This window comes from Hylobates moloch, unplaced genomic scaffold (assembly GCF_009828535.3).
Source record: "Hylobates moloch isolate HMO894 unplaced genomic scaffold, HMol_V3 SCAFFOLD_2, whole genome shotgun sequence".
Lineage (NCBI taxonomy): Eukaryota > Metazoa > Chordata > Mammalia > Primates > Hylobatidae > Hylobates > Hylobates moloch.
Window position 1 is genome coordinate 51,758,655 of NW_026652277.1, and position 19,873 is coordinate 51,778,527.

Here is a 19,873-nt window from a genome sequence, read left to right on the forward strand (position 1 = left end):
TAGACTTCTAGGGCTACCGAAGTTGCTAATGTTGGACCACTGCACAAATTCTTCCTGAAATATACTGATTTACATGTACTCCAAGAATAGGAACTGATATTTCCTGATACCCCAGAGAGAAAAATGTGTCCCCTGAAGCAACATTTACTTTAGTGATTTTATTGTGTGGTGCCCATGGAAATGCTATCTAAAGAATAATGATCATGGTGCATCCTTATTTCTTTTATTAACCCAAATGATACAGTCATCATAAGAGCTGAGACAGGGAAGCTATAGGACAGTAGAGATATTTATTTAATGTCCTCAAGTTTCTTTTTGCCACATAAAATAAAATTAAGTTTTCCATGGAAATAATGGGTTTGAAAATTTAGGAAAGGACCTGACAAACCATCTCTGATAAGACAACATCTCAAGGAAAATGATTCTGAGTTCTAAACAATAAACAATTTAATTTTGGTGCATAGCTTATTTCTACATTGAAAGTTGTGTACAATTCCTGCAAGCTCCACTTACAGCTTTAACTCTACTTAAATTCTGTTTTCACAAGTACTATCCTTTCTTCTAATTTAAAAAATTAAATGAAAATACCTCTGGAAAGCAAGGTTAATTTGCTACTAATATACTTTCTTTTAATGTGGAGCCAAGATGGCCGAATAGGAACAGCTCCAGTCTACAGCTCCCAAGAGTGAGCGACGCAGAAGACGGGTGATTTCTGCAGTTCCATTTGAGGTACCAGGTTCATCTCACTAGGGAGTGCCAGACCGTGGGTGCAGGACAGTGGGTGCAGTGCACCATGCGCAAGCCAAAGCAGGGCGAAGATTGCCTCACTTGGGAAGTGCAAGGGGTCAGGGAGTTCCCTTTCCTAGTTAAAGAAAGGGGTGACAGATGGCACCTGGAAAATCGGGTCACTCCCACCTTAATACTGCACTTTTCCAATGGGCTTAAAAAACGGCACACCAGGAGATTATATCCTGCACCTGGCTCAGAGGGTTCTACTCCCACGGAGTCTCACTGATTGCTAGCACAGCAGTCTGAGATCAAACTGCAAGGCAGCAGCAAGGCTGGGGGAGGGGCGCCTGCCATTGCCCAGGCTTGATTAGGTAAACAAAGCAGCCAGGAAGTTAGAACTGGGTGGAGCCCACCACAGCTCAAGGAGGCCTGCCTGCCTCTGTAGGCTCCACCTCTGGGGGCAGGGCACAGACAAACAAAAATTCAGCAGTAACCTCTGCAGACCTAAATGTCCCTGTCTGACAGTTTTGAAGACAGTAGTGGTCCTCCCAGCATGCAGCTGGAGATCTGAGAACGGGCAGACTGCCTCCTCAAGTGGGTCCCTGACCCCCGAGCAGCCTAACTGGGAGGCATCCCCCAGTAGGGGCAGACTGACACCTCACATGGCCAGGTACTCCTCTGAGACAAAACTTCCAGAGGAATGATCAGGCAGCAGCATTTGCGGGTCACCAATATCCGCTGTTCTACAGCCACCACTGTTCTGCAGCCACCGCTGCTGATACCCAGGCAAACAGGGTCTGGAGTGGACCTCTAGAAAATTCCAACAGACCTGCAGCTGAGGGTCCTGTCTGTTAGAAGGAAAACTAAGAAACATAAAGGACGTCCACACCAAAAACCCTTCTGTACGTCACCATCATCAAAGACCAAAAGTAGATAAAACCACAAAGATGGGGAAAAAACAGAGCAGAAAAACTGGAAACTCTAAAAAGCAGAGCACCTCTTCTCCTCCAAAGGAACACAGCTCCTCACCAGCAATGGAACAAAGCTGGACGGAGAATGACTTTGATGAGTCGAGAGAAGAAGGCTTCGGATGATCAAACTACTCCGAGCTACAGGAGGAAATTCAAACCAATGCCAAACAAGTTAAAAACTCAGAAAAAAAAATTAGATGAATGGATAACTAGAATAACCAATGCAGAGAAGTCCATAAAGGAGCTGATGGAGCTGAAAGCCAAGGCTCGAGAACTACGTGAAGAATGCAGAAGCCTCAGGAGCTGATGCGATCAACTGGAAGAAAGGGTATCAGTGATGGAAGATGAAATGAATGAAATGAAGTGAGAAGGGAAGTTTAGAGGAAAAAAATAAAAAGAAACAAACAAAGCCTCCAAGAAATATGGCACTACGTGAAAAGACCAAATCTACTTCGTATTGGTGTACATGAAAGTGACAGGGAGAATGGAACCAAGTTGGAAAACACTCTGCAAGATATTATCGTGGAGAACTTCCCCAATCTAGCAAGGCAGGCCAACATTCAGATTCAGGAAATACAGAGAACACCACAAAGATAATCCTCGAGAAGAGCAACTCCAAGACACATAATTGTCAGATTCACCAAAGTTGAAATGAAGGAAAAAATGTTAAGGGCAGCCAGAGAGAAAGGTCGGGTTACCTACAAAGGGAAGCCCATCAGACTAACAGCTAATCTCTCGGCAGAAACTCTACAAGCCAGAAGAGAGTGGGGGCCGATATTCAACATCCTTAAAGAAAAGAATTTTCAGCCCAGAATTTCATATCCAGCCAAACTAAGCTTCATAAGTGAAGGAGAAATAAAATACTTTACAGACAAGCAAATGCTGAGTGATTTTGTCACCACCAGGCCTGCCCTAAAAGAGCTCCTGAAGGAAGCACTAAACATGGAAAGGAACAACCGGTACCAGCCACTGCAAAAACATGCCAAAATGTAAAGACCATCAAGGCTAGGAAGAAACTGCATCAACTAATGAGCAAAATAACCAGCTAACATCAGAATGACAGGACCAAATTCACACGTAACAATATTAACTTTAAATGTAAATGGGCTAAATGCTCCAATTAAAAGACACAGACTGGCAAATTGGGTAAAGAGTCAAGACCCATCAGTGTGCTGTATTCAGGAAACCCATCTCATGTGCAGAGACACACATAGGCTCAAAATAAAGGGATGGAGGAAGATCTACCAAGCAAATGGAAAACAAAAAAAGGCAGAGGTTGCAATCCTAGTCTCTGATAAAACAGACTTTAAACTAACAAAGATCAAAAGAGACAAAGAAGGCCATTACGTAATGGTAAAGGGATCAATTCAACTAGAAGAGCTAACGATCCTAAATATATATGCACCCAATACAGGAGCACCCAGATTCATAAAGCAAGTCGTTAGTGACTACAAAGAGACTTAGACTCCCACACAATAATAATGGGAGAGTTTGACACCCCACTGTCAACATTAGACAGATCAACGAGACAGAAAGTTAACAAGGATACCCAGGAATTGGACTCAGCTCTGCACCAAGCAGACCTAATAGACATCTACAGAACTCTGCACCCCAAATCAACAGAACATACATTTTTTTCAGCACCACACCACACCTATTCCAAAATTGACCACATAGTTGGAAGTAAAGCACTCCTCAGCAAATGTAAAAGAAAAGAAATTATAACAAACTGTCTCTCAGACCACAGTGCAATCAAACTAGAACTCAGGATTAAGGAAGTCACTCAAAATCACTCAACTACATGGAAACTGAACAACCTGCTCCTGAATGACTACTGGGTACATAATGAAATGAAGGCAGAAATAAAGATGTTCTTTGAAACCAAGGAGAATAAAGACACAACATACCAGAATCTCTGGAACACATTCAAAGCAGTGTGTAGAGGGAAATTTATAGCACTAAATGCCCACAAGAGAAAGCAGGAAAGATCCAAAACTGACAACCTAACATCACGATTAAAAGAACTAGAAAAGCAAGAGCAAACACATTCAAAAGCTAGCAGAAGGCAAAAAATAACTAAAATCAGAGCAGAACTGAAGGAAATAGAGACACAAAAAACCCTTCAAAAAATTAATGAATCCAGGAGCTGGTTTTTTGAAAACATCAACAAAATCGATAGACCACTAGCAAGACTAATAAAGAAGAAAAGAGAGAAGAATCAAATAGACGCAATAAAAAATGATAAAGGGGATATCACCACCGATCGCACAGAAATACAAACTACCATCAGAGAATACTACAAACACCTCTACGCAAATAAACTAGAAATTCTAGAAGAAATGGATAAATTCCTCGACACATACACCTTCCCAAGACTAAACCAGGAAGAAGTTGAATCTCTGAATAGACCAATAACAGGTTCTGAAATTGTGGCAATAATCAATAGCTTACCAACCAAAAAAAGTCCAGGACCAGATGGATTCACAGCCGAATTCTACCAGAGGTACAAGGAGGAACTGGTACCATTCCTTCTGAAACTATTCCAATCAATAGAAAAAGAGGGAATCCTCTCTAACTCATTTTATGAGGCCAGCATCACCCTGATATCAAAGCCTGGCAGAGACACAACCAAAAAAGAGAATTTCAGACCAATATCCTTGATGAACATTGATGCAAAAATCCTCAATAAAATACTGGCAAACAGAATCTAGCTGCACATCAAAAAGCTTATACACCATGATCAAGTGGGCTTCAACCCTGGGATGCAAGGCTGGTTCAACATACGCAAATCAAGAGATATAATCCAACATATAAACAGAACCAAAGACAAAAACCACATGATTATCTCAATAGATGCAGAAAAGGCCTTTGACAAAATGCAACAACCCTTCATGCTAAAAACTCTCAATAAATTATATATTCATGGGTCATATCTCGAAATAATAAGAGCTATCTATGACAAACCCACAGCCAATATCATACTGAATGGCCAAAAACTGGAATTATTCCCTTTGAAAACTGGCACAAGACAGGGATGCCCTCTCTTACCACTCCTATTCAACATAGTATTGGAAGTTCTGGCCAGGGCAATCAGGCAGGAGAAGGAAATAAAGGGTATTCAATTAGGAAAAGAAGAAGTCAAATTGTCCCTGTTTGCAGATGACATGATTGTATATCTAGAAAACCCCATCGTCTCAGCCCAAAATTTCCTTAAGCTGATAAGCAACTTCAGCAAAATCTCAGGATACAAAATCAATGTACAAAAATCACAAACATTCTTATACACCAATAACAGAGAAACAGAGAGCCAAATAATGAGTGAACTCCCATTCACAATTGCTTCAAAGAGAATAAAATACCTAGGAATGCAACTTACAAGGGATGTGAAGGACCTCTTCAAGGAGAACTACAAACCATTGCTCAATGAAATAAAAGAGAGGATACAAACAAATGGAAGAACATTCCATGCTCATGGGTAGGAAAAAATCAATATCATGAAAATGGCCATACTGCCCAAGGTAATTTATAGATTCAATGCCATCCCCATCAAGCTACCAATGACTTTCTTCACAGAATTGGAAAAAACTACTTTAAAGTTCATATGGAACCGAAAAAGAGCCCACATCACCAAGTCAATCCTAAGCCAAAAGAAGAAAGCCAGAGGCATCACGCTACCTGACTTCAAACTATACTACAAGGCTATAGTAACCAAAACAGTATGGTACTGGTACCAAAACAGAGATATAGACCAATGGAACAGAACAGAGCCCTCAGAAATAATGCCGCATATCTACAACCATCTGATCTTTGACAAACCTGACAAAAACAAGCAATGGGGAAAGGATTCCCTATTCAATAAATGGTGCTGGGAAAACTGGCTAGCCATATGTAGAAAGCTGAAACTGGATCCTTTCCTTACACCTTGTACAAAAATTAATTGAAGATGGATTAAAGACTTAAATGTTAGACCTAAAACCATAAAAACCCTAGAAGAAAACCTAGGCAGTACCATTCAGGACATAGGCGTGGGCAAGGACTTCATGTCTAAAACACCAAAAGCAATGGCAACAAAGGCCAAAATTGACAAATGGGATCCAATTAAACTAAAGAGCTCTTGCACAGCAAAAGAAACTACCATCAGACTGAACAGGCAACCTACAGAATGGGAGAAAATTTTTGCAATCTGCTCATCTGACAAAGGGCTAATATCCAGAATCTACAATGAACTCAAACAAATTTACAAGAAAAAAACAAACATCCCCATCAAAAAGTGGGCAAAGGATATGAACAGACACTTCTCAAAAGAAGACATTTATGCAGCCAAAAAACCCATGAAAAAATGCTCATCATCACTGGCCATCAGAGAAATGTAAATCAAAACCACAATGAGATACCATCTCACACCAGTTAGAATGGCCATCATTAAAAAGTCAGGAAACAACAGGTGCTGGAGAGGATGTGGAGAAATAGGAACACTTTTACACTGTTGGTGGGATTGTAAACTCGTTCAACCATTGTGGAAGTCAGTGTGGCGATTCCTCAGGGATCTAGAACTAGAAATACCATTTGATCCAGCCATCCCATTACTGGGTATATACCCAAAGGACTATAAATCATGCTGCTATAAAGACACATGCACACGTATGTTTATTGTGGCACTATTCCCAATAGCAAAGACTTGGAACCAACCCAAATTTCCAACAATGATAGACTGGATTAAGAAAATGTGGCACATATACACCATGGAATACTATGCAGCCATAAAAAACGATGAGTTCATGTCCTTTGTAGGGACATGGATGAAACTGGAAAGCATCATTCTCAGCAAACTATCGCAAGGACAAAAAACCAAACACCGCATGTTCTCACTCATAGATGGGAATTGAACAATGAGAACTCATGGACACAGGAAGGGGAACATCACACAACCAGGGACTGTTGTGGGGTGGGGTAGCGGGGAGGGATAGCATTAGGAGATTTACCTAATGCTAAATGACAAGTTAATGGGAGCAGCACACCAACATGGCACATGTAAACAAACCTGCACGTTGTGCACATGTACCCTAAAACTTAAAGTATAATAATAATAAAATTAAAAAAAAAATGCAGTATCCATAAAAAAAATAACGATTTATACAATAAGTGCTTTTCTATGGGAAAGCACCTTTTCCATAGAAGACACTGTTTTTTTTTCTTTTCCTTTCCTTTTTTTATAATAGGAATATGTTTACGATTGTAAATTGTTTTGTCAATGTCCTCAGTTTTTAAAGCTACATTATTGGTCATTTCCAAACTCAAGGTCAGCAAATACTGATTTTCCATATACTTGGGTTAATGCAAATATGTGAACTTTGTGTAAGTCCCATTGATAATTTCACCTTTGATTTGATTTCACTCTATCTTTAATTTCTTCACTCTATGATGGCTACTAAGTGTTTATAATAAAATGTTCCTTAAGATTTGAAAAGTTGTTTCTGTCATCCTGGTAAAATAACCATTTTGAAAATAAATATTCTCACAATGTTAAAGAAAAACAAACAAAAATAAAATGTAAATTTTAAAGAAAAAAATAGAAAAACAAGTAGGCTTATATTTACACAAAAGTTAGTTCATACTAGTTTAGGTACTATACAATTTTGTTAAAAAAGGAAAATATATATTTTTAGAGGAATGATATAGCAAGTCTTCTTTAACCAATAGGTCAAACTGAGCATCACTGATAATGGGACAACTTGACATTAGGTGCTTCCTGATATGATGCAATATGTAATGGAGAAGTTCTTGTCTAAAAGAAATATTTATACTGAACAAAATGAAGCCTTTAGAGTTATCTCCCAGTATAAAGAAAATACAGAGATAAGAGAAATGAGTCAGATATTACCACAAGGAAGCAATCAGACAAGTTCATAATGTGGAACAATCTAAAAGACAAGTGTCCTGTGTTTTTAAAAAGTCAATGTCATCACAAAGAAAAGAGTATTTGGCTGGGAAGTATGGAGAGAGGTGTTCTTTTAAAGAAAAGGACAGTAAAGAGACACAAGCAATGTAATTTTTGTACATTGAATGATGATTCACACAAGTAGCTATAATACATTTTGGACATAATTAAGAAAGTTTAAATATGAGCTAAACATTAGATGATAGTAGAAAATAATTATGAATTTTTTCATCTAGAATAATGGTGATGTTACGTAGGAGGATGTCCTTATACTCAGGAGACGCAAGATGAAATATTTTAAGGTGAAATCTGTAAGCTACTTTCAAATAGTACAAACATAGACACAAATAAACACACACCAAAATACCAAAAGGAATTGAAGCAAATTTGGAAAAATGTTAACAATTGTTTTGTCTAGGTTGTGAGTATATTGGCCTTCATTGTACTATTCTTTGAACTTTTCCAAAACTTAAAAGAAATTAATAATAAAAAGTTGGAAAAGTTGCACAAAAATTTGAATGTGTTTAATGTCACTGAACTATACACTTAAAATGGTTAAACTGTTAAATTTTATGTTGTGGATTTTTGACCAAAAATTTTAAAAAGTTGGAAAAAATCTTATGTAAAGAGTAATCCTGTCTTAACCACAGTCAGTGTCAATAAACTAGAGGTTTTGTGAGATCTCTAATTATTCACTTAAGGTTTATCCAGAGACACAATCTTCAAGGAAACACTTTCTAGACAACTAAAGAAACTACCAAGTGATTGCTCTGGGATTCTGACTTTTTCTTTTAAAGCAATGGACTAAACTGCACATGAATAATTTCTATCATTGGATGACACAGACAGATACTTTAGTAAGGATTCAGTAGGAACTGTTAGTCCTAGTTTATGGGTTATATGCACAGTATATGGCTTTTGGGATCTCTGCTCCATTTCTGAATTTTCCATAAGAGATAGTACTTAATATTTAGCTTGGAATAAAGAGAAGCTAAAATGAGTTAAGTATTGGAAAATTAAATTTATCTGTAAAAGAATTCCAAGTAGATATTACAAAAATTTTTTGAACCACAGTTCAGAGGCTATGAATAGATTCTAAAAGTATCCTGGGACATAACTGAGGTTCAACAAGTCAGGGCCAATGTTTCCCTAGAGACTTTTAGGCTGAAACCACAATTACAGGTCACTTTTAATTCTGTTCAGAGCTCTTCCACACACAAAGCTGTGGGGACACTATAATTCTTACTCACAGTGACTGAAAATGAAAGCCTGGTTAACTACAAAGGGGTGTTTTCTGCCAAGCTCAATGAAAGAAGGAAGTGGCAAGGGTGGGTACAGGATGGCCAAAATTTCCTAGTCTTAACTGTGGACAGCAGGATTGCTTAAAGTTCTGAAAAACATTCCTAAATTAGCTCTTGTCACATGAGACACACTTCTGCCAAAAAAATATGACCTGGGAAGGATTGGGATATGGATACGAGGTCAAAAGTGACATCTTTATATGTCAAAGTCTTAAATGGAATAATGTACTGAATAAAAAAAATAATGGCAGTGATCTCTGTTTGGTCCTGGATTTCTGGTTGTACATATGTATGTGTCTGTATATAACTTTGGTTAAGCCAGCTAACACTTTTATGATACAGGTTTTTTAAGTGTTAAAATGTGAAAAAGGTCTTGTATTAGTCCATTGTTAGATTGCTGTAAGGAAACACCCAAGACTGGGAAATTTATAAAGAAAACAGGTTTAATTGACTTACAGTTACGCATGGCTGGGGAGGCCTCAGGAAACTTACAATCATGGCAGAAGGCACCTCTTCCCAGCGAAGCAGGAGAGAGAATGAGTGCCAGCAGGGGAAATGCCAGATGCTTATAAAATCATCAGATCTTGTGAGAATGCACTCACTACCCTGAGAACAGTATGGAGAAAACTGCCCCCATGATTCAATTACCTTCCATCAGGTCCCTCCCATGACATGTGGGGATTATATGGATTACAATTCAAGATGAGATTTGGGTGGTGACACAGCCAAACCATACCAGGTCCCTAACCTATAAGGTTGTTGTAAAGAGAAAATGAAATATTATATGTAATATAATATTTGTAAATGTAATATATAATATTTATATATAATATGTAATATATAAATTATTTAGTACAGTGCTTTAGTTATTAATTAGTACTATGCACAGTAAGTGCTCAGTTAACATCATCATTGTTTTTAAATCATCGTCATAATCATCTCAGACTCTGATGCAGTTCAACCTTGTAACCACAGTGGTATGGAACAACCTGAGGCAGACCAAGGGCTGAAATTAACTCACTCATAGTGGGTGAGCAAAGAATATCATGACTAGGCTAACAGAAAATCTGACCTGTAGAATCTAAGATAGCAGTTTCAACCAGAAGTCACAAACTCAAATGCCTAAAAGAAGCTAGCAGGTACCATGCATGAGTAACTCAAGGGTGATGGTGATATCAATATATGTGATTAGTGAAGTCTGTGTTTATCTAGTAAAAATATGCCCCATCTAAGGAAGAGCTGCAGTTTAATTCTAGATGATGGTCGAGATGAAAGTTTAAAGAAAATTTCAAATCCAAGATATTTTGTGGGAAATTTTTTGTTTCTGAAACATTGACACAATTTTACATACAATTGTGCAGGGCAAATAAAAAATCCTGCAGGCAGATCTGGTCCAATGACTAATTGGTGATCTCTGGTTTCTGGCTTTTTACATCATACCTATCTAAGATTAGTACTGGTTCTAAAGATTGGGGTGAGGTTGAGCCTCTGGGTTGGGGACAAGTAGACCAGAATAGCTTTGCTTAATGGAGATATAATATGATATGAGCCAGCAATGTGAACCACAGATGTATTTTTGAATTTTCTAGTAGTCACATTAAAAACAAATAAAAAGAAATAGGTAAAATTATTTTAATAATGTATTTTAACTCAACATATCTATCACATTATTATTTTAACATGAAATAATAATTACTAATAAGATATTTTGTATTTTTATGAGAAGTCTTCAGAATCAAGTGTGCATTTTACACTCACAGTACATCTTAATTAAAGGTTAACCATACATCAAGTACTCGGTGGCCATATGCAGGTAGTAGCTACCCTACTAGAGAACACCAGTCTAGGGCATGCTTCTCAAAATTTAATATTGCTATGGTTTGAATGTGTCCCCTCCAAAATTTATGTTAAAACTGGTGTATTAAGTGGTAGGGCGTTTGGAAAGTGATTAAGTCATGATAGTTCTGCCTCAGAAATGGATTAGTGCCTTATAAAGAAACTGGAGGGAACTAGTTTAAGCCCTTTTCTGGCACCATCTTGGAAGCAGAAAGGAGGCCTCACCAAATGGCAATTCTGCCAGCACCTTGGTCTTGGACTTTCCAGCCTCCAAAACCATGATAAATAAATTTCTATTGTTTATAAATTACACAGTCTGTGGTATTTTGTTATAGCAGCAAAAACTAAGACAAATAAGCATATGGAAATATAGAGGATCATGTTAATATACTGATTCTAACTCAGTGGTTGGAAGAGAGCCTGAGATACTTCACTATGGGTTCATGGACCATAATTTGCATATCAAGGAGCTAGGTAGTTGCAGCAAGTCTCCTTTAGTTAGTAGGTTTTCACTCAAAGTATTTCCCCCTCTTTCAAATTCAGTGAATATCTGCTGAAAAGACTAAACTAATATTCTAATGAACAATCACCATATTTGAATTTGGAAAAGCATTAAAAACTTTAAAAATAGGCAATATTTTAATACTATTTGTAGAAGCCCTGGGTTCATTTACTGCTTTAGTTTTTCCTTTTTAAACTTGAGAATCAGCCAATATGTTACCAGAATGCTTTCATAAGAATGCACTTAAGCACAGGATAAGTGTGTATAATTCTAACTTCGGGGGCTTGGAACGTTAAACATTTTAATAAAACAGACAATGGGACTTCAAGGGAAATTTGACAATAATACCTTTCAAAGCTTTAGTATTTAAGGTCATTTTCTGGTCAAGGGTATGAATATTTCATGGAAGCTCTAAAAAGAAACACAAAGAAAAATTTTTCATTTCCTCTTGATTATCCTATCTGAGGGATGGGTAGAGCTCTATAGGCAAGCCTTAGATCTTTGTTCAACAAATGCATAAACATGGAAATGTATGCAAATATATGTGGAGCTGAATATAAGTGATTCTACATGGTACAGTTGTCCTTGGGATATAAAAGCTTAAACCAGGAATAGTGTTCTAGAGGTGAACAGTGAATTAGAATGCTGAAGAACTTGTCCTCTCCCATCACTGTTTCACTTACGAACTTTAGTAAGTGGTTTCCTCTTTATCTTATCCTCTCTCTGATAGTAAGAATAATGCTTGTCATGCCCATATCAATAGGGAAGTGTGAAGGAACTTGAAACTGTAACCTGCTATCCACTTATAATTACTCACAAGTGTGTCAAAAAGAAAGTACTGAATCTTAAAGACATAGTCAAGATGGAAGCTGAATTGGTGAGGGCCCTTTCTACTGCTGCATTTCATAATAGTAGCAGCTGTCTATTGACATTTGTATTTTCCACAGTAAAAATGCAAGACTAGATTCTAATCATAGACACAAAATGTTTGTCTCTGCATAGAATAAAATACCATGCCAAAAGGTAAGGATATAGAGACTTTATGAAATATTTAATTTTAAATTTTTGCGTTAGTTCTGAATCAAACTAAGTATGGAACTTCATATACCAAAGGGACTTTTTCCCCTAATAACAACTGCCTAACTACCATATTCTGTATTAATCCTGGTCAGTTAAAGATATAAAATCAAAAGCAAAACTATAATATCCTATAAGACAGTATATTTACGACTTCCAAAAAGGATGGGATTTATTAAACAAAATATGAAAGCGCAAACTGCAGAGGTGAAGTTTAAAATGCATTAAGATGACTATCAGAACTTCTGATTTCTGACCATCAAAATCAATGAAAAAAAAAAAGAAGAACTACACACAGAGAGATGATACTTTGAAATACACATAAGAGGCAAAGGATTAATCAATATCCAAAAATAAACAAAACGAATCTTATAATTTGCAAGAAAAAGAATACCTCACTTGAAATAACAGGGAAAAATCTTAATAGGTACTTCACAGAAAGAAAATCTGAATAGGCAATAAAAGATGCCCAATCTAATAAATAATCAAGTAAATAAAAATTAAAACCACATTGAGAGATCATTTATAACTCACTACAGTGGGAAAGAACAGTTTGTTAATACCTTGTGTTGGTGAGGATGAGGGTTAACCAGATCACTTATACAGTATTTCTCATGGATACAAAATGAAACAACTACTCTGAAAAATAATTTGGCATAATCTCTACACTCTTTTGTGTTTCTGGCTTCAAATTTTCTATAAATTAAAAAAATATTTATTTTGTATTTCTGCAGGAATTTCTTTCAAGGTAACCAAATAAGTGATAAGGAAAAGTTTTTCTCTATAGAAGAATTCAAGCTAAAAAATTCAGGATAAATAATAGAATTATAGATTCACCATTATTCAACCCTTAGTAAAAAATATTTAGGTAGCTTTCAATAATAGATGCTAACACCATTGGGTGAAATTTTATGGAAAATCTTGAAATGAAATAATTAGACTGACACCACCTGAACCTACTGATGGAGCTCAGGAGATCTAAAATTGGGGTAATAGTCAGTGTAGAACATCACATATTAAAATTTCTTACTTAGAAAAAAATTATACTGCATTTAATCAAATCAGTTAATAGGGAAGAGAGGAATATAGATAGTAGAATAAACAGCATGATTTTACTGGATCAGTAAAATCCAGAATGTGAGACACTTGAGGACAATGTTTTTCAGTACCTGGTTTCTCCAACAAATCAATAGCATAGAAGATAAAAAGAATGAGGGGGACTGTTGTAAAAAAAAAAAAAAAGGATGCAAGAGGTCAAGATATAGTAAGACAAAACACAATATCACTTGAATTTTGATTGGTCAAACAAACTATAAAAAATAAATTAGTCAATTAAATGTTATTGAGGGTGAAAATGAAATGTGAAGTAGATATTAGATGACATTAAGGAAAGTATTTTGTTAGGTATGATAATGCCAAGATGTTTTCCTTAAAAATGTTATCAGATAAAGATCCATGCTGAAGTGTTTGCAGGTGAAATGAGATGTCTTACATTTGCTTTAACAAAACAAAGCTGCTAAGATAATAGAATTCAGTGTTTTTAATAAATTATTAGTTATAAGGGTGGTGATGAAAAACAAGAGGTCTAGGTTAACATCTGGATTTTTCCTTTGGCTTCAAGGGTGGTGCCATTTGCCAAGACAGGTGATAAAGAAGCAACAGCAGGCCTCAGGAATTAAAATGACTTTAATTTTGAACATAAGTTTTAAGAGTCATAAAGGACTCAATTGAGTTTGGAAACCATAAGTTATTAGTAGCAGCAATCCACAGTTTTGTGAAATTCCTTAAAATTTCCTTCAGCAGTACCCAAGGGGGTAGCTACAAGTGCAGTGAAAAAAATGTCTGGATCGATCGACTTCGGAATGTTAGTTTGTCAGATACAACCAAAAATCAAAAAGACATGGACAATGGGCATTACTGAAAGAAAGAAGTTAAATGAAATGTTATCCTAGGTAGGATAGGAAAAGCTAAGTCCATTACAGTGGTGATGGGAGTCAGGCTCAGTGGCTGATGCCTGTAATCCCAGCACTTTGGGAGGCTGAGGCTGGTGGATCACCTGAGGTTAGGAGTTTGAGACCAGCATGACCAATATGGTGGAACCTTGTCTCTACTAAAAATACAAAAAGTATCCAGACGTCGTGGTGTGTGCCTGTAGTCCCAGCTACATGGGAGGCTGAGACAAGAGAATTGCTTGAACCTGGGAGGTGGAAGTTGCAGTGATCCAAGATTGCACCATTGCACTCCAGCCTGGGCAACAGAGCGAGACTCCATCTCAAAAACAAACAAACCAAAAAAAGGTGATGGATAAGGAAGTCTTCAGATAATATCAATAAGGGTGGATAGAGGATAATAGGCATCTCAGAGGAGGTAGGTATTTTTATAATCATCAAATAATGATCTGAATACAGTTAAAGCATAATGCTGCTACTTAATTTGGGGGTTCTATAGTTAAGTAAGAGGGAATAAAAAGTTTTAGCTTGCATGCTATTTAGAAGAGAGTAAAAGAACCCATCTGTGAATAGATTGGCAGTGTAGAGTAGACGCTAGGTGATAGATAAGGGTTCTAGAATAAAAGGCAAGGGTTGGTAGTAAAAAGAATGATGGCTGTGAAGGAATGGGTGTCCCAGAATAGGACAGAGATGAGAGAAATGAGGGTGAGCTGATCAGGGGCCAGCACTTTGGCTGGTGACCAAAGAAAAGTGGAGGAAAACATGTTAGATGAGCAGCTCTTGAGGCTTCTGGACAGACCAAGTCCCAAGTGCTGCAAAAGCCTCATGAGGTTAACAAATTTTAGGCGCTACTTATCATTGAAAAGGAATGTCACTGGGAATTTACTTATCTTGTCTCTGAAGAATCCTTTTTTCTCAGGCTGTTAAAGGAAAAACAATGCATCTATGCTTATTGCTTATTTTAAGATTTAGTTATTTTCATATTAATAATCAGTTGTATCACATTCCTATTATATATACATTAGCATTTTAGGCACAATGTAGACCATAAAATAAAAAGTCTTTGTCTCTGCCTCTAAGGGTGCAAGAATTGTATATAATTTACCTTATATCTGTAGGCCTTGGAAGAAGTCTTTTTTTTCTGGTAAAGTAGACTTCAAAATCTTCCATCTTTAGCCTGTGGGCATAGTCGATGTATCCTGATATCTCTTGTCCACGAGAATTTCTGTCACGAATAAAGATCACGGACTGGTAGCACAGAATAGAGAATAAGACAAAAATATAAAAGAGCTGATTTATTATGGAATGCCATAGGATAGAGTGATGTAAAACACTAATATGAGTTACCATAGGAAGCAGGGCTTCTGAAAGAGTGGTTATAACATTGAATAGATTCTTTTTCCCCACTGCACCTAAAAACACACGTTACTCGCCCGACGTGGTGGCTCACGCCTGTAATTCCAGCACTTTGGGAGGCCAAGGCGGGCAGATCACGAGGTGAGGAGATCGAGACCATCCTGGCCAACATGGTGAAACCCCATCTCTACTAAAACACAAAAAACTAGCCGGGCGTGGTGGCGGGCGCCTATAATCCCAGCTACTCGGGAAGCTGAGGCAGGGGAGTCGCTCGCACCCAGGAGGCGGAGGTTGCAGTGAGCCAAGAACACGCCACTGCACTCCAGCCTGGGTGACAGAGCAAGACTCTGTCTCAAAAGAAAAAAAAAGTACTATCAATATTACAATATTCCAGTTGAAAAACGAAAAGAACAACAGAAAGACAACTATTATGCTGATAGCTTTATTTTGATTGCTTTCTCTGATTGTTTAACAGTGAATGCTGAGAATACTGTGCTGAAAAGGATCCTCAAGCAAGTTCTTGGTTAAGGGGAGAAAGTGTTGTGATGGATTAGTTATATATCCTACAGATATGGCAGGAGGAACTAGCATTCTTTGTTATTCCTGGGTGCATTCTTATAGAGACTTCAATCCTTAGCCCTTTTCATTTTGCCCACATAACTCCATGTAAATTAGTATCAATTTCTCCATGCTTTTAAGCCACTTATTTCTTAATTTATGCAGCACAAATTATAAACAAACAGTAACTCAGAGACTTCTTGAGACTCACACTACAGACCAATGTCTAGCAAGGCTGCACCTCCTTAAACAAGGACATGAGCTATAATTCTCAATATTTCATAATTTCATATTCATTCCTAAAGGTGCTTGACATCTTTTCACCATCAAGGTTGCTCCCGATGTCAGTTATGTCATATTGGGACACACACACACACACACACAAACACACACACACACACACACAGAGAAGCCCCCACCCATGGAATTATATTAACAGAAAAAGAAAAATATCCCAAATATCCTCTCCACTGTCTTTAAATGAGAGATGAACCAAACTTATTTCTCCAGCAGAATGGCAGACTAGATATTGTGACTGACCTTCCTACTAAAAACAAATAAAAATTCTGAATAAAATCTAAAACAATAACTTGTAAAATGCATTGATGCCCTGGCAAGGAAAAGAAATATTCAGAGTCCAAAAACTAAGTGAAAGCAGGAACCCAGAGAGGAGAGTAAGGCCTTAAAATAATCTTTGTTCTGAAAGCATTTGCCCAACATCAGGGAATTTGAGGAAGGTTTCCATGACCTTGTGGGGTGAGGATGCAGGAAACAAATTCTACCCTTTCAGAGACAGAAGTTCATAGAACTTATTGCCTCAACAGAAAGCTGAGAAATAAAAAATGCATGAAGTACTATCTTCAGTGAATCCAGAAAATATAAGAATTATCCAAGAACAGTACGCCAGAGAAAACTCTTTCCAGTGAGCAAAATATAAACATCTTCAGACAAAAAAAATAATGAGGGATTTGACTAACATCAGATCATTGCTCAAAGAAATTCTGCAGGATGTATTTCAGGCAAAAGGAAGTGATTCTAGCTGCCAAGTCAAAGATAAAGAAAAAATAATAATCAAAGACAGTTGCAAATATAGAGGTACATAGAAACAAATATTGACTGTATAAAACAACAATAATTCCTTCTTAAACAGAAAGAATAATATGTTTAAAATGTTTGAAATAAACTTGTGTGTTTGGAGGGAGTGATTAAAGTGTTGTGCTATTCTGGAATTTTTCAGAATGAGGGCAGATATATTGATCAATTTTAGAATTTGATAAATAGGATGATTATTAAGAAATAAGAAATAGTATATATGGCCTTTAAATTATAACAGGATATATAAAGTTAACTAACCAATTAAATAGAAGGAAATAACGAAAAGGAAAATTATAGAAGAGTCAGGAAAAATAAAATACACAAAATGTAAATATAGTGCCATGGGTTCATTTGTGTCCTCCCCAAATTCATATGCTGACACCCTGAACTCCAGTACCACAGAGATGACTGTGTTTGAAGACAGAGCCTTTTGAAATGTGAATACATTACGATGAGTTTTTAGGGTGGGCTCTAATCCAAGCTGATTGTGTAAATGTGGACACACAGAGAGATGCCAGGGTGCACGTGTACAGAGTCAAGACTGTGTGAGGACACAGCAAGATGGCCATCTGCAAGGAAAGGGAAAAGAGCCCTCATAAGAAACCAAATCTGCCAACACCTTCAATTATCTTGGACTTCCAACTTCCATAACTGTGAGAAAATAAAATTGTGTTGCCTAAGGCATTGTCTGGGGTATTTTGTAGTGGCAGCCTTAGCAAACTCATACAGATTATGAGAAGTTAAAATAATTAAGTAATTGCAATAAGTATAAATGACTAAATGTTTAAGTTAAAAACAAGCTTATTAGCATATATATATATGTAACATGAAACATAATAGCACTTAAAGGTTGAAAGTTAGGTAATCAAAAAACACAGATACAGGAGAGTTTTCATCCAAAAAGAGCAGTTATCAGTGTACTAATGTTAGACAAAATGGATTTTCACATAAAAACCATTACTAGGGATGGAGCTTCACTACATAATGACACAAGGTTAATATCATAAAAAATATACAATTCAAAACTTGAGTTAACCTTTAAAAACAAAGTTTCAAGATATTTAAAGCGCAAATTGATAGAACTAGAAGAACATATAGACAATTCATGATCATTTTGATGAATTCACTGCCATTATTTCTAAATTAAGCAGAAAATGAATACGTAAAAATTATAAAATTGATATCGATTTAAAGAACTTGAAAACAAACATGAAGCCTTGGTGTTTATCCTAAGCTAATAGCAAAATTTCTTTACACTTCATTGTTCCTGTAAGTAAAATGACTGATAATCTAAAATTATATACATTTGGCCATAATTTCACTATTTTATGTTACTATATATAGCCTTCTTGGGTCAGTTAAATCCCCTTTTCCCTGAAACCTGATTAAATTTATTTCAAATCTCACTTCTCCAGTTCTGTGAGGGTTAAATGTCTGCTCCGTGATTTTTGTGAATTCTTGGTTGTCTGATGATGGAGGACTTTAAGTGAGGTCAAACAGAATATAAGTGTGGGTCCCTCTAGAATCATCGTATATAACCCTGGGCAAGTCACTCAAACTACTCTCAGTGTCTCACTTAGATTCATAAGTTCTGTGCTCTTAAGCACCTTCCTGAAAAATCTAGCAAGTTTCTACCAAAAACAAAACAAAACGAAAACAAACAAAACAGCAGAATCCTGCTAAGACCTGAGCATTTAGCTAGTTTGGCCATTGAGCAGCCTCTTTCTTCATGATTCTCCTTTAAGCCTGTAGAGCAACAGAATACTCACTGCCTGCCTGGAACTGCTTAGCTTACATTCATGTGCTGTCAGGGTCATCTGCCCTGAGCACCCAATTCATAAACATCATGCAAATACTGTTGTTTATTTTCCCAGTTAGAATTCTGGTTGTTAATCATTGTATCTATGTTTTTTTTAAATTTTCAACCAAAAAATGCCCAATTAAAAATTTTAAACCTAAACTTCTAAATGCAAAAAAGATAATCACTTGTGGCTACACAAATCTGCATAGAAAAAATGTAAATTCTCTCATTATGTCTTTCCAAGTATGGTTACATATGTTTAAAAGTATAAGAAGACTTGGGAAGATTTTTAAGAAGACTTTTTAGTAAAATTTTTAAAAAGTGTGCTAAAATAAAATAATGTTCTAATGAACACAATGCTTTATTAAATTATTTTTGAAATTTGATTGGAATTATTAGTATGTGATAATTGCTGACAAATTGTCAGGAAATTACAACTCAACATTTAATTTTAGAAATCCATCTTTTAAATGGCACGGTTTGGGGTTATAGAGGCAGAAGAGGTGATAACACTGATAATCAGACAAATGTGGTGGCAGATATTAATAGTTGTCAGGAACTTGAGGGTTGGTTGAAATTTCACTGCCTTATTTATATTTTGTGTATTGCCTAAGAATTTGAATGAAGTTAAACTAACAGTCTCAGTTAATTGTGTATTCATCTCAAAATGTATATTTTTCTCCAGAGTTAATAGTAATTATTTCTTCTATGAATGCTTGTTATCGTTTATTAAGAAGCCACCATATTCCGAGTGAAGTTT

At 36.5% G+C, this 19,873-nt stretch overlaps 1 protein-coding gene across 1 annotated transcript in view; it reads right to left on the bottom strand.

The window, feature by feature from the left end:
• The window catches only part of CFAP299 (cilia and flagella associated protein 299), a 701,860-nt gene that overhangs the window by 82,950 nt on the left and 599,037 nt on the right, over positions 1 to 19,873 (bottom strand). The window contains exon 8 of the mRNA XM_032149141.2: positions 15,409 to 15,551. Coding sequence (XP_032005032.1) covers positions 15,409 to 15,551 — 143 coding nt within the window. The remainder of the gene's footprint in view (positions 1 to 15,408; positions 15,552 to 19,873) is intronic.